Consider the following 15,596-nt stretch of genomic DNA (forward strand, 5'->3'; position numbering starts at 1 on the left):
TACCCCGCCTTCGCCATACTTTTCTCTTTCCATCATTCTGGTAGAGGTTGATCTTGGTTTCATCTGTCCAAAGAATGTTCTTCCAGAACTGTGCTGGCTTTTTTAGATGTTTTTTTTAGCAAAGTCCAGTCTAGCCTTTTTATTCTTGATGCTTATGAGTGGCTTGCACCGTGCAGTGAACCCTCTGTATTTACTTTCATGCAGTCTTCTCTTTATGGTAGATTTGGATATTGATACGCCGACCTCCTGGAGAGTGTTGTTCACTTGGTTGGCTGTTGTGAAGGGGTTTCTCTTCACCATGGAGATTATTCTGCGATCATCCGCCACTGTTGTCTTCCGTGGGTGCCCAGGTCTTTCTGCATTGATGAGTTCACCCGTGCTTTCTTTCTATCTCAGGATGTACCAAACTGTAGATTTTGCCACTCCTAATATTGTAGCAATTTCTCGGATGGGTTTTTTCTGTTTTCGCAGCTTAAGGATGGCTTGTTTCACCTGCATGGAGAGCTCCTTTGACCGCATGTTTACATCACAGCAAAAGCTTCCAAATGCAAGCACCGCACCTCAAATCAACTCCAGGCCTTTTATCTGCTTAATTGAGAATGACATAATGAATGGATTGCCCACACCTGTCCATGAAATAGCCTTGGAGTCAATTGTCCAATTACTTTTGGTCCCTTTAAAAACAGGGTGGCACATGTTAAGGAGCTGAAACTCCTAAACCCTTCATCCAATTTTAATGTGGATACCCTCAAATGAAAGTCTGAACTTCAACTGCATCTGAATCGTTTGGTTTTAAACCAAAATTAGAAAAATGTTGTCTCTGTCCAAATATATATGGACGTAACTGTAGCTGCTAAACCAAAAATATTTACTATGCATAAGTGGTAAGTGTTCATAATGCCTAGATAGTACACTGTGTTCCAAATTATTATGCAAATTGGATTTAAGTGTCATTTAATTGTTTTGTTTTTCAAATAGACTCATGGATGGTATTGTGTCTCAGGGCTCAATGGATCACTGAAATCAATCTTAAACACATGTGATAATTAGTTTTCCAGGTGATTCTAATTAAAGGAAAACTACTTAAAAATTATGTTCCACATTATTAAGCAGGTCACAGGTTTCAAGTAATATGGGAACTAAAAAGGATCTCTCTGCTGCTGAAAAGCATTAAATAGTGCAATGCCTTGGACAAGGTATGAAAACATTAGATATTCCACGAAAACTTAAGAGTGGTCATCATACTGTGAAGAGATTTGTGACTGAAACAGAGCACAGACAGAGTTCATGCAGATAAAGGCATAATGAGTAAGGTTTCTGCCAGACAAATTCATGGGATTAAGAGAACAGCTGACAAAATACCATTACAAAGCAGCAAACAGTTATTTGAAGCTGCTGGTGACTCTGGAGTCCCTCGAACCTCAAGGTGCAGGATCCTTCAAAGGCTTGCTGTGGTGCATAAACCTAATATTCAGCCACCCTTAAACAGTGTTCACAAGCAGAAATGGTTAAAGTGGGCCCAGACATATATGAACACTAATTTCCAAATAGTCTTGTTTACTGATGAGTGTCAAGCAACCCTGGATGGTCCAGATGGATGTAGTGGATGGTTGGTGGATTGCCACCATGTCCCAACAAGGCTGCGACGTCAGCAAGCAGGTGGAGGAGTCACATTTTGGGTCAGAATCACGGGGAAACAGCTGGTAGGACGCTTAAAGGTTCCTGAAGGTGTGAAAATGACCTCTGCAAAGTATTTAGAGTTTCTGACTGACAACTTTCTTCCATGGTCTAAAAAAGCAGAAACGTGCCTTCAGGAGCAAAATCATCTTCATGCATGACAATGCACCATCTCATGCTGCGAAGAATACCTCTGAGCCATTGGCTGCTATGGGCATGAAAGGAGATAAACTCATTGTGTGGCCACCATCTTCCCCTGACCTCAACCGTACAGAGAACCTTTGGAGTATCATCAAGCAAAAGATCTATGAGGGTGGGAGGCAGTTCACATCAAAACAGCAGCTCTGGGAGGCTATTCTGACTTCATGCAAAGAAATACAAGCAGAAACTCTCCAAAAACTCACAAGTTCAATGGATGCAAGAATTGTGAAGGTCATATCAAAGAGGGGGTCCTGTGTTAACATGTAACTTGGCTATTAGGATGTTTTGGAGTTAAATAGCTTTTTTGTTCAGTGAATGTGACCTCCTAATGCTGCAAATTCCACAAATGAGCATTTTCAGTTCTTTAAAACACATCAAATGTATAGAAATTCTACCTGTGCCTAATAATTTGGAACAGTGTTTTGAGTTTTTATTTTGGAGATTATACTGTTGTCATTGGGAGGTTTCTTCAATAAAATTCGATGTATAATATAACGGGTGATGACTTTTATTAGACTGACTGTCATTTGCACCGACCATTTAGGAAAATCCGAGAAAAATATCATTTGCATAATAATTTGGAACACAGTGTAGATAGAAGACTCGTGGCACTTTCAAAACATCCGAAGAAAGCAAATCTCCATTTACATAGAGGGGTAAGCAGAGCATGTGGCTACCCTAGATGCCATTGAGGGAGAACTTATGGGTAAAAAAAATAAACAATTATTATAACATTGTATGACAACTATATGTAGAAACAGTATTTGGACATAATACATAAAATTTCAGCAGAGCCAAACATGAATGTTATTGGTTTAATCTGGCAAAAAATCAATGAGCTGAGTCATTGTTTATCTGACAGTCATGTCTATGAACTTCAACGATGAGAAAGGTTTGGCACATTTCGAAACCCTACATGGGTACCAAGAGAGCTTGTCCTGTTCACAGTAGTTGCCAGAATTCTATGCGTGACTAGCAAGCAAAAAAAAGCTCTTCTGACATTACTTCCTTTGGAAAGTCAGGGATTCTAAAAGAATCCCACTGGCCCCAGTGCAAATCAGAGCCCCCACCAGCATTTTGGTCAGATCTATGGGCCTTCGTAAAAATATACTCCATCCCGTCCCATATCCTGTATTATTGTCCCCCATCCGAGGACATACATTCATCTGAAAACAAGACTGGCGTCAGAAGGCCCCCTGACTCCATCGGCCCAGTCACAGTCAAGCTCTATCGGAAAGCGCTTGTAAACTCTGCACTTGTCTGATCACTACTGATAAATTACAGAACTGTAGCGGTAGCTGGTTGTGGTGGCAACATGCCATAGGCTATAAAATAAAATCCCTCTGTTCTTGAGAATGGAAAGGATTTTTAACAACAAGCAAATTACAAAGTTGGATGTTTTTACGAGCAGTTTGCAACTGTAGACATCAAAGACCGTGTTTAATCAGACAGTGATAGATTTATATTGTGTTGCTACAGAAATGAGTAAAATCTATATGGTATATATAATTTAATAAATTATTTTTCTAAAACATTTTTATTTTCTGATTGTAGCATCTTTTATGGGAGACGCATGATTATCGTGAGGGCATCCATTTTGCCAGAGATTCTGTTAAAACACATGCTTTGCAGCAGCCACATGTACCATAGATAACCAACAAATAAAGTTGCATTCTGTAGCGCTGAAACACATGTACACACCTGTTTTCTGTTTGGAAGTGAATATCAGTTTATTATTTATATACATAGGTCATCTGACTGAGCACTCCACCCTTCAGCCTATGGTGGTTATAATCACAGCAGGATCCAATCTTCCTACGTAAATGTAGGCTTAAGCCTAGGAGACTATTCACATTAGATAGGTTCCCAGCAACGGGAATCTCCTTATTACGGCTGCTGGGTACACATGAATTGGCCAATTCATGCGCTAAGTATTCTCAATTTTTCCTAATTTTTAGATCAGTAATAAAATTCACATTTCATGTTTGCATGCTGTAGCATAGCAGAGTACTACTTTATTTGTTGGCTATATATGAAGATGGCTACTCTTAGTAAGCACCTGTTCACATCTGTTTTCTCTTTGGAAGTTAGTCAGATTTTTGTTATTTATATACCATAGACAGTTTCTCACTCCCTGACTTCTATTGGAACTTTTCTAGAAACGCTCGGTGCCTGTGCAGAGGGCATTTGTTCAGAAAGTGAGCTGTGAGCATCACCTATTGCGTATAGTGGGTCCTGATTTTTCTACTGTATGTATTTGTGCTATCTGTCATGGTTGATCTACGTATAATCATAATGTATCATAGAAACAAGAACTCCCATTCCAGCACCCCGCAGATCTATTGCAGACTGCACCAAAGGCCTGTGCCAGCTCTGCCTGGTTCATTAGGAAGCCAGAGGACTGCAGCAGCCTTTAATTTGCTAGAAGAGTACGTCATCAGATATTTCTGAAGATGACATGCTCTTTTGGACACCTGATCGTTCCTTTGACTTCCTAATGGAGCAGGCAGGCCTGTAATGAATCTCCAGGGGTGCAGGAAAATGACTATGCAGTTTTTTGGGGGGGTTTTAAGCACATCAATGCCTGAAAAAAAAAATCTATGTTGGACAACTACTTTATCTTAAAGAATTACCATTACAAATAAGTATATTAAGACGAAAAACTTTATGCAGTTCCCTAATATAATGCAGGTGTATCAAAGGTGAACCTATGCTTGTATTTTCTTTACCTTTAAATATTTTGCAGGATTTTAATGTCTTACCTAAGGAATATTGTCCCCTAAGATTTAGGGCTCATGCAGATGAGTGTATAAATCAGATGTGCTGTCCATGTTATTCAATAGCGCTGTTCAGAAAAATAATATTTTTCCTCAGTCTGACTGAGAAAAAAGAAAAATCGTAGCATGCGCTACTTACTTCCGAGTCTCAGATGAGACGCAACCATTCAATTCTGCAGATGCGTAAAAAAAAAAATTGGATCAAGATTTTTACGGATACATTTCTATTATAAAGCTAGGAAACTGAATTTGATCGTGTACATTTTTTTTAGTGTAGATGCATGAAAACGGATCGCACGAACAAAAAAGGAACACAGAAAAATAGAAAAAAAAATTGTCCAAGATTTCTGGATAAAACCTGGACGATTTCTGATACGTTCGTCTGCAGCCGGCTTTAATTTGTAGGGACTTCATACTATGCGGACGGTTGTTTTACATTTAGGAGATATAATGTATGCACAGCTTTTCAGTCATCCAAGAGAATGCTTGTCCGTAACTGGTCAAATCAGGACATTATTCCTTTGGAAGGAAACCTTTGATCATGGATGTCAAACTGAATTTTTGGCAGGTCATTCTTACAGAGCAATAGAAACAATGTGTCAGGTTCATGGTGAGTTTCCTTGCTTACTGTTTAGGTTTAATAGAGTGATCCAATGCTCACAAGTTAACAGTTGAAGTCAGTGTGATCTAATGATTTTATACTTAGTGACTGAATTCTCGAAAGATATGAAATACAGGAGAAAACAGCAGTTTAGAAATAATTGATGCACCTAGGTATTTAGATATTATTTGAAAAAAAGCCCAAATGTGATAAGCTATAAAAGCAGTTATCCTGATCTAGAAATTGGATAGCCTCATGGGTGGGTGGCGACTTATGATGTCGGATGCCAGACCCACAGCTTTAGATTCAAGGCTCTGCAGATATGAGTACCAGCCGCTCTCAGAAGCTCCTTTGCTCATTAGAAGGAGCACCATGTAAAATGGATCATCCACTCACCCTAGCCATACACCCTCCACGAAGAAACGCGCATTGGGGTTCTGGCCCCTTTCCTTCCATGTCATTTACACTACAAAATAGTTGTAAATGAGCGTTGATAAAAATATTCGTTTCACAATCACATCACCAACAGGCTGCCAATCACCCAATGAACAAGCAAAATGCTCATTCATCGGGTGAAATGAATTTTTATGCAGCATAAATCATCATCATTCTTGGCAGTGCACTGTTGTGCATAAACAGGACTCACAGTGCCGTAATGGCAGCCTATGCACACTGAGCGATCTAATAAGGTGTTTTGCGCCTTTTTGGAAGTCTATTTTATGTCTTTGCAATGTTGTTTTTATGTGTTCACCATTGTGGGTGAAATTTAGGATTTCCAGATAGATTTGCTTGATTCATCATTTGCAATCTTTCGAAAAGTCACAAAAAATGTTAAAAATGTATTACAGTTCAACACACAAGTGTTTTTATGAACAGAAGGAATTTTGGGACAATTGTTTGCACTATTTTGCAGAATATACAGCTTATTACCCAAAAAAGTTTAAAGACAAAAATAGTCGATTTTTCTATTTTGTACAAAACTCATGAACCACATGCACGGTTTTGAAACATTTCTTGCAAAAATCGACAACAAACACCACAAGAGTAGAAAATAATATTTTAATGTCTTTGATTCCTCCAGTTAGCTCATATGCTATGCATTTGGTTCAGTGACACAGAACCTTGTAACCAGAAAAGGGCCAAAATACTTCACTGCATGCCTCAAATTAAATTAGTTTGTTGTTCTTTTTTGTTTTCATTCTCTGAACATGCTTATGATTGCAGTGATGTTCCCTCAGCACCAAGCATCATGCTATATGGTTTACAGTAGCAACATGGACAATAGTCTAGAAATGACTTGTACGAAACTTTCCTGGGCATGCTCTGTGAACTGTGCAGAAGTCATTTTGCAGAGAGGAAGAGGAAGTGTGCTGTAACCATTGGGCTAAAGGGCAACTAACAATTTATATTCATATTTAGACAGAGATCCTGCAGACTTTTCAAAAATTAGATAAATATTCAATACCATGAATATCATCTATTTTCTTATGGACTCCATAACCAAAAAATGCTCTTTTTGCCTCCTTGTAAGCCTGAGACAGAGTATGTGCACACATAAGAACAACATTGCTCTGCACATGTTCAATTCACTAATACTCCTGTTAACCAGTTAAGGGTTCGGAAACCATTAAGTTGTTAAAAGAAATAGAAAAAAATTTTTCACGTGGTTTCCACTAGGAAGACGCTCACTAGTTATACTTCAAAGCATAGAAAAATGAAGGCAAAACCACCAGTGAAGTAGTTTAGGAAAAAAGACCGCCGATGCTTTCACACTGCGTTCTGTATCCCCGTCAGGGCATATGTCCGAAATACCAGGCAAAACGGAGTCCAGACACATGCACCAACAGGGCCCATAGATTGTAATGCTGTTGGCAGAGAGCGAATGTGAGCTCTGCCACGCATTATTTTCTGAAATGTATGCCTACAGGAGGCGGGCACAGACTTTGTGGTAGACTACGTCTGAGTGAACGCCTCTTGTTGGTGGTACCCTTCTGAAAAAGATGCAAGGCAGAGAGCGTGTTCACTCTGCTGTTACCACCATTACAGTCTATGGCCCCGTCGGTGCACTCATCCGGACCCAGTTTTGCGGGGAATTTTGGATGTATGCCCCTACGAGGACACAGAACGCAATGTGAGAGCACCCTTAAAGAGGTCGTGGGCACATACCTATATAGTATGGGCTCAAAGCAGGTTATGGTGTTGTATTACCGAATTGCAGTATAACTGCGTGACATCAACAACCACTTTATGGTCTCGATCAGATTAATAAAAAAACAGAATAATTTTCAATGCATGCAAGATGTTACCTTTTAATTATGACAGCCACAAAATAACTAAAAGATCAACTAAATCAGCAATTTTCTTTATTTACAACCAACATTAAGATTAGTTTTTGATTAAAAATGAATCACTGAATATACAGACAAGAATACATGACGGTACCATGTACAAATCCTCATAAAGTTGTCTATTAATCTAAACAAACATATCACACAGAACATATTGGTCACTCGAAGAATGGTCTTAATTGCCAGGAACACGTCAATATTTGTGTTTTTCTTTCTTTTTTTTCCCATTCCTCTATATAATAGTTTGTGCTTGAGTCCTTCGTGTCCTTTTCACCTCCAGTATGCTGGTCTTGCTGACCACATTTACTAGTGATTCATCTTCGCAGTTATCATCCCAAAGGTGACAAGGTAAAATCAGCAAAATTTTAGCACTGAATAAAAATAAAGAAACATAAAAGTCTAAACACAGAGTCAATTTCAGAAGGGAATATCTTTGTGCAGACACAAGAGTTGCCGCACACCTATTTGTTATGGCTCCACAAAAAGAATACTTTTAGGTTGCGAGTAATAAAAGAAAAGAAAAAAAAAACATGAAGTCAGTTGTCTTAAGTGAAAAGCCGGATTGTAGGAATGTAAAAACAAATGAAAAAGAACAGATGAGCTTCAGATGTGGACAGGCTCAACAAAATGCCATTGCCTTCCAAAGCCTCAGTCAAGTCCTCTGGGCTTAACATATCTGGCCAGGGTCAGACCAATAACAAACCACAAAGGACCTTTGCATGCAACACTGTTGTAAGGAGACAAAGCAAGATTGTGTGTGTTTAATGTGTATCAATTACAAACAATAACAAATGAAAGCAATCTCCCTAATGAGGGACACTTCATCACCCTTACATGCTAAGAACAAATTCCAGAGGTTGGAGACTGAAAAGCAAACAGTGCAACTTCCTTCTGTGAAAGACAGACTCAGCAGCCAGTGAGCTCCAGCTCTGTGGCCACTTAGCGGTGCTAATTCCCATTAAAAAGACTATAAATACAGAGCGCAGGTTTATATACAATAAAATACGAGAATGTAAACCAGGGACCTCGCAGTCCTCCAAATGAATATGAAACTGTTCTGTGTTAGCTTAACCCCTTCGTAACCTTTCATGGTGGTGGGCACAAGCCGCAAGGTCAAAGGCAGGTGACAAGTAGTTATGTGGATGGGACAACTTGGTGAACGTCGTCAGCCATGTTGTTCCACTCTTTCTACAGAATAACATACGCAAGTGATTGCTCTTATTTCCCCCAATCTTGAGGATCAGCCCCCAGCAGTAGGAAATGGAGAGGATGAGTTGGCAGTGAGGTGCCTAGAAAACTGTAAAATTACCAATAACAGACATTGCCTGAGAAATGCTAAGGAAAAGTTTCAAGGAAGAAGGTTTATCACACCTTGAAAGTGGACACAGCTCTTCATAATCATTCGAAAGACCGAAATCTCAGCTGAGTCCATGAGATGAACTATACTTCAAGGGGTTTTAAGTCTAAGGCTCTGTTTACATGTCCAGTAGGTATCCGTCAGAAAGGATCCAGCAGCCATCATTCGGCAAAAAAGTTGTGGAGACAATTTTGTCCGTTATTAAAAAAAAAACAAACACGGCTTTCAGCCCGATTCCCTTTTTTTAACATTGAAATCTATGGAAAATCGCTTTGTTAAATAGCCATCCGTTTTCTCAAATTTGAAACATATCCAGTAAGCAAAGAACATATCCTTTTCAAATAAAAGAAAAACAGGTGGCTATTTAATGGACCCATTTTCCATAGACTTCAATGTTAAAAAAAACAAACAGATCCAGCTTAAATCAATTGTTAAAAGAATGGACAAAAGTTGTGTCTGCACAACTTTTTTTTTGCCAACAGATTGCTGCTGGATCCATTCTAACGGATGATAAAAATGTATAATAATAACAATAATAATAATTACTAGGCATGTGAACATAGCGTAAGGAGAAACGTCTGTAGTCATTCTATGTATTCCCTCGGCACTGGGCCGTCCACATAGTTTGCACACTCGCTCATTACTAGTGCAAACCAGTCTCATCTGGCTTCTCTCAATAGACGAGAATTGAAAGAAGCCGGATGATACTAGTTAGCACGTGAGCACAAGTGTAGAAATCGCATAAGTGTGGTCACGTGACTGCCCACTCGCGTGGGGTTCCATGTGAGACCATGCTTGTTGCATACCGTCACGACTCGACAGCCTGCAATCACATAAAGTGACTGCAGACTTTTCTTCTTCGTTAGGAAACCCCCTGTAAAACAACATGAAACACTTAACATCAGACACCCTGCTGCTCTTGGGTAGAGCTGAAATCGCCGCAGTTCTGTTCTTCATTTCGGGCTCGCTCTTCTCTTGCAATTCTTTTTGTTAGGCCACTAAAATACTTCTCACGGAAGGAGTTGTGACCTTGATACAGCAAATTCTGCGCATCCTCCAAATGTGCATACTGGTCTTTGTCCTGTTAGGAGAGTGCACAAAAAAATCATCACGTTACGTCATATCTGTAAAGAAATAAAACATGATATGACTTTTATTCATCCACTGTAGTGCATTCCACCCCAGAGTTAGCTTACTATGTGAAGTTGTTTTGTTATTTTTAATTCATCTGTTTCGGAGTTAAACTACCCATACTCATTTGATTAACAATGGCCAAACCCACTGACTTCAGAAGAACTGGTTGATATGTACAAAGATGTTCCAACTCTTCTCAGATGGCAGATGACTGGGTAAAAGAATGATTAGGAATATTGGAGCAGCTATTTAAAAGGGTTGACAATCTTTATGTTTTCCCCCACTAAAATAATAACACTGAACATTGAACTCACCTTTGTTGCTGGTGCTGTTTCAGCATTGTCGGCACTGGCTCTCCCAGGGCTCACATGACATTATGTCACGCAATCACTGCAGACAATCAGCGCTGGCTTCATCCTTCCATCCTTTGGACAAATCAAGATAGCAGGAGAAGTGAGAGTATCCGCAGCTCTATCTTCCTCCGGATGTCTTGAATTGTCTGAAGGATTGGAGAGTGAAGATAGCACTGATTCGCCATAGGGATTATGTCATGTAAGCCCAGAAGAGAAAGTAGCACTAGAGGATGCACTAGAGGGGGAACATATACCAGGATACATTATATGGGGACATTATATTGTGGAGCACTATGTGAGGGCATTATACTGTGGAGCACAATGTGAGGTCATTATACTTGAGAGCACTGTAAAGGTCCATTATACTGTGGGGTACTATATGGAGCACTATATGGAGACATTATACTGTTGGCCAATATACAAGTCTATTATAATGGGTTGTACTACATGGTGCCATTATATTGAGGTGCACTCTATGGCGCCATTATACTGCAGGGTACTATATAGGGCCATTACACTGTGGCGCACAATATAGGGCCATTATAGTGTGGAGCAATATATGAGTCAATAATACTGTGGTGCACTATATGGGGCCATTATACTGTGGAGCACTATGTGAGGCCATTATACTGTAGGGCACTATTTGGGGCCATTACACTGTGGGGCAATTATATGGAGGAGCACTATATGAGGATATTATACTGTGGAGTACTATGTGGGGCAAGATGTGGGGCCATTATACTGAAGGACAGCCACAACTCATGAGAAAGAAAGAAAGAAAGAAAGAAAGAAAAAGTAAAGTACTTACATACCCTATTATGATAGATCAACTGGACAGCTAAGACTGAAGAGGTTTATCTTTGCAAGAAAAAAGTGGATTCAGACGCAAGAAAAATGGAATATAGTGGATGCACGTGGGTGGCCGTGCTGACGGTATTAAGAAGATTTTGTTAAAGCGGAAGGAAGAGTTATACGGGGTGAGCTTGTAATTGCCATTAGTATGTTAAATAATACAAGTTTCTTAATTTTTGTTATTGAGGCCTTTAATGATCAATCTACCAACTGTACATTTGGTGCTTAGTAAGTAAGATAATAATCGATGTCTCATGGATAGAAAATAAGTACCAGGTGTGAGGAGGCAGGAACTGTTTCGGCTAACAATCTAAAGCAGACAGAAATATACAAGATCCCTTGTTTAAACTTGGTATAATTGGGAGCAAACACTCGCCGAACGGTCCATAACAAACGCATTCACAAAAAACAGATTTTCATTGCTTCAGATTGAAAGGAGCCTCTGACATAATTCCCTGCTTAGTGGATTAGGAGGAGAGCTGGAAATGAAGTCTTGAATAACAGCTTTATCCCGCAGTCAAATCTAAACTGTGAAATTAGAGAGTGTGAGGGAGGATCACTGCTGGGAGCCAAATCCAAAGTGTGTCGAAAGATTCAGATCTTGACATAAGGCAGAAGAGAAGGTTTCTATACTAAGTGAATGGTTTCCAAACAATGTGGTGCAAACAAATGCTTAAATCTACTGCAGTTAAGTAGTGGAGTCAATTACCAAGAGGGTCATATAAATCTCACTCCTTTCACAGCCAAATTAGGCTCTGGCAATGTATAGAGGGTTAATGCCTCCAAGCATACTGGCCCCACAAATGTGTATCCGCAGTGCCAAAGAACTAGTGTAAGATAATACAAGCAACATTATGGTATATACAATGGCTCAAGGTTGACTTCTTAGAAAAAAATGCCTTCACCCAATCTACTGCTTTACTCTTCATCACTCCTGTAATAGACAGTTCATTAAGAAGGAATCACAGGAGCAAACAAGATAAAAATGACCCCATTAACCGCTGTAAATTAGAATCTATCTGGAGACAAAGTATACATACGTAAAACATAGGCAGGCTGTGCACAAATAATGAAACAACAATAGTATACCGTACTTTAGGCATAAAGTAAAGCTGCATCAGCAAAGCTTATATGGCAGCACCAAGATGGCCTACTGTTCATGACTACAGAATGTTCCTCCCTGTGATGCTACTGAAAAGTGTGAAAAATTTGACGCCAGACTAACTCCACGATAGTGATAATGATTGTGATGCAGGTAACATCGACATTAACTGTACTTAGAGAGATATCACTGTGTTATCTGTGGCATTACATAGGACTGCAGGTAACATCGACATTAACTGTACAAGAGTTATCATTGTGTATTCTCAGTGGTGTTACATGGGACTACAGTACACTACGGTAACATCGCATATTACAGATGGCTTGTAAAGTTTTATCTGTATGGCATACTTCTAGCTGACATAAAAAAAAATAAATGCAGTGTGGTACAGAGTGACCATAGGAGCTACCACATAGATGTTTAATATGTAATAAAACAAGTAAAAGTAAAAGTGCAAGTTAGTTCTTTTCTTTTTTTTTGCATAAAGATCTTAAGAAAATTAGAGCAAACTCAAATTTCTTTTTTTTTTTGTTTTCTCAACATATATTATACAGTCTCCATCTCTGAAGATATTGACCAACTAAACATATGTGGGCACACTTTGAGTGCCAAGTTATATATGCCTAGTTAATGCATCATTATAATGGACTTCTGCACTTTCAAGGGTGCACAGGGGTTGTCAAAGGCACTGAGTGGTCTACAGCTACACAGGGAGCATGATCCACTTATCTTTCTAGCATAGCAAACAAACTTATTTAGGAATTTGTGCTACAGGAGCTCTTCTGATGAATTAAAGCAGATAGTCTTAAAGGGCATTTAAAATCAAAGATGATCGTGAATGAGTGTTACTAAAAACTAATGACGACGAATCCCTGGATGTTCAGAAAAAAAAAGGTTCAGTTAGGGTATTAGAACAGTAACCAAACACCATTCACTTTAATGGGGGCCCAAACATCCATGTGCATGACAGTGCGGAAAACTACTTCTGATCCGCAGTAAAATCATTACCGCCGTCAGAGAGCCACGGTTCCTACGCTGTCAAATGAGCGTGAGCCTTCGGCTGTGATCAGAGGTAAAGCTGAGGGTTAAAGCCCGCAGCTGTCAGTTTTGCCTGGCTGGTTATGAAAAATACAGGGGAGCCCAAGCAGTTTTTTTATTTATTTATTTATTTAGTGCGCAGGCTCCGGCTGATGAATACTCCCATAAGCCGCCACCTGCTTTCACTGGTATTAGTGGCTTCAGGCATAGGCTGATGGGAGCAGTAGTCCCATCAGCTGACACCAGTGACTGGAGGTAAACTTTTTACCTCCAACCACAGCTTCAGGCTCACACTGTAATTTGACAGCATGGGAACCGCGGCTCTCTGACCGGCGGTAAAATCAGAGGCAGTGTCTGCCGCGCTGTAATACACATGAAAGCGCGAGAAACAACTGGTGTTTGTGATGCCAAACCCAAACAGTAAAACGGACTTCCTGGTGAAATCCGTGTTCGGAGTCCGTGCCCAAACAGTAGGTGTTTGGTACGTGCCTTGAACTTTACTGTTTGGGTTCGCCCATCTCTATTAAAAACGCTTGTTTCAAGATTATCACCTGAGGAATGAGCAAAATGCTGATCTTTTGCATGGAGTAAAAAATAAATCGCACACTCAGTGGTGCATCATCCTGTGTAAACAGGACTCGCACTGCCAAGAACTATGGCAGCCTAAGTGGACTGAGCAATCTACTATAGATCACTCAGTGCGCATTATTTACTTTTGTTGGCCTGTGCAAATAGGCATTCAAACGACAGCCTATCTATAAAAATTTACCATTCAGAGGTCATATTGAGCTACTGGACTGTTGCTAGCCTACCGATTGTCCTTTCTTGGACCACCTATGTTTGTTGAAAACCACTTTATACTGGAATACCCCACGAAACCTGACATTTTGGGGTTGCTCTGACTTTTTTGTCTAGCTACCACAATTTGGTCCTTGTCAAAGTTGCTCAGATCCTTATGCCTTGTCATATTGTCTAGCTTCTAATATAGGGAAAAACCACAAAAAGAGGACTAAAAATCCTCCAAAAATTCAAGAATGAATACAGCACAAAGCGACTGCAGTGCTTACTTGTTCAGGTCTCTGAACTAGCGCACTCCCAGGCTGCAGCAAACCCATCTAATAAAGATGGTGGCAATACAGGTACAAAATACTGATGAGGCAACCACTCACAAACTGCCAACTCACGGAGGGCGGTGATTGCTTAGTACATGTATATACACTGCTCAAAAAAAATAAAGGGAACACTAAAATCCCACATCCTAGATATCACTGAATGAAATATTCCAGTTGTAAATCTTTATTCATTATATAGTGGAATGTGTTGAGAACAATAAAACCTAAAAATTATCAACGTAAATCACAATTAATATCCCACTGAGGTCTGGAGTTGAAAGGATTCTCAAAATCAAAGTGGAAAATGAAGTTACAGGCTGATCCAACTTCAATGAAAATTCCTTAAGACAAGGAAATGATGCTCAGTGGTGTGTGTGGCCTCCACGTGCCTATATGACCTCCCTACAATGCCTGAGCATGCTCCTGATGAGGTGGCGGATAATCTCCTGAGAGATCTCATCCCAGACCTGGACTAAAGCATCCGCCAACTCCTGGACAGTCTGTGGTGCAACGTGATGTTGGTGGATGGTGCGAGACATGATGTCCTAGATGTGTTCAATCGGACTCAGGTCTGGGGATCGTGAAGGCCAGTCCATAGCTTCAATGCCTTCATCTTGCAGGAACTGCTGAGACACTCCAGCCACATGAGGTCTGGCATTGTCCTGCATTAGGAGGAACCCAGGGCCAACCGCACCAGCATATGGTCTCATATCATTTCATCTCGGTACCTAATGGCAGTCAAGCTACCTCTGGTGAGCACATGAAGGGCTGTGCGGCCCTCCAAAGAAATGCCTCCCCCACACCATTACTGACTCACTGCCAAACCGGTCATGCTGAAGGATGTTGCAGGCAGCAGATCGCTCTCCACGGCGTCTCCAGTCTCTGTCACATGTGCTCAGTGTGAATCTGCTTTCATCTGTGAAGAGCATAGGGCGCCAGTGATGAATTTGCCAATCCTGGTGTTCTGTGGCAAATGCCAAGCATCCTGCACGGTGTTGGGCTGTGAGCACAACCCCATCTGTGGACGTCGGGCACTCAGACCAT

General features: G+C 40.3%; 1 protein-coding gene across 2 annotated transcripts in view; it reads right to left on the bottom strand.

Moving 5' to 3' along the window:
• Positions 1-7,538: 7,538 nt before the first annotated feature.
• Positions 7,539-15,596, bottom strand: part of TRMT11 (tRNA methyltransferase 11 homolog) — a 94,404-nt gene continuing 86,346 nt past the window's right edge. The window contains exon 13 of one of the 2 annotated variants that reach the window (XM_069726082.1): positions 7,539-10,042. In XM_069726082.1, coding sequence (XP_069582183.1) covers positions 9,863-10,042 — 180 coding nt within the window. In that variant the 3' untranslated portion in view covers positions 7,539-9,862. The remainder of the gene's footprint in view (positions 10,043-15,596) is intronic. The other variant, XM_069726083.1, reaches the window with a different exon arrangement.

Source organism: Ranitomeya imitator, chromosome 5, assembly GCF_032444005.1.
Source record: "Ranitomeya imitator isolate aRanImi1 chromosome 5, aRanImi1.pri, whole genome shotgun sequence".
Taxonomy (NCBI): domain Eukaryota; kingdom Metazoa; phylum Chordata; class Amphibia; order Anura; family Dendrobatidae; genus Ranitomeya; species Ranitomeya imitator.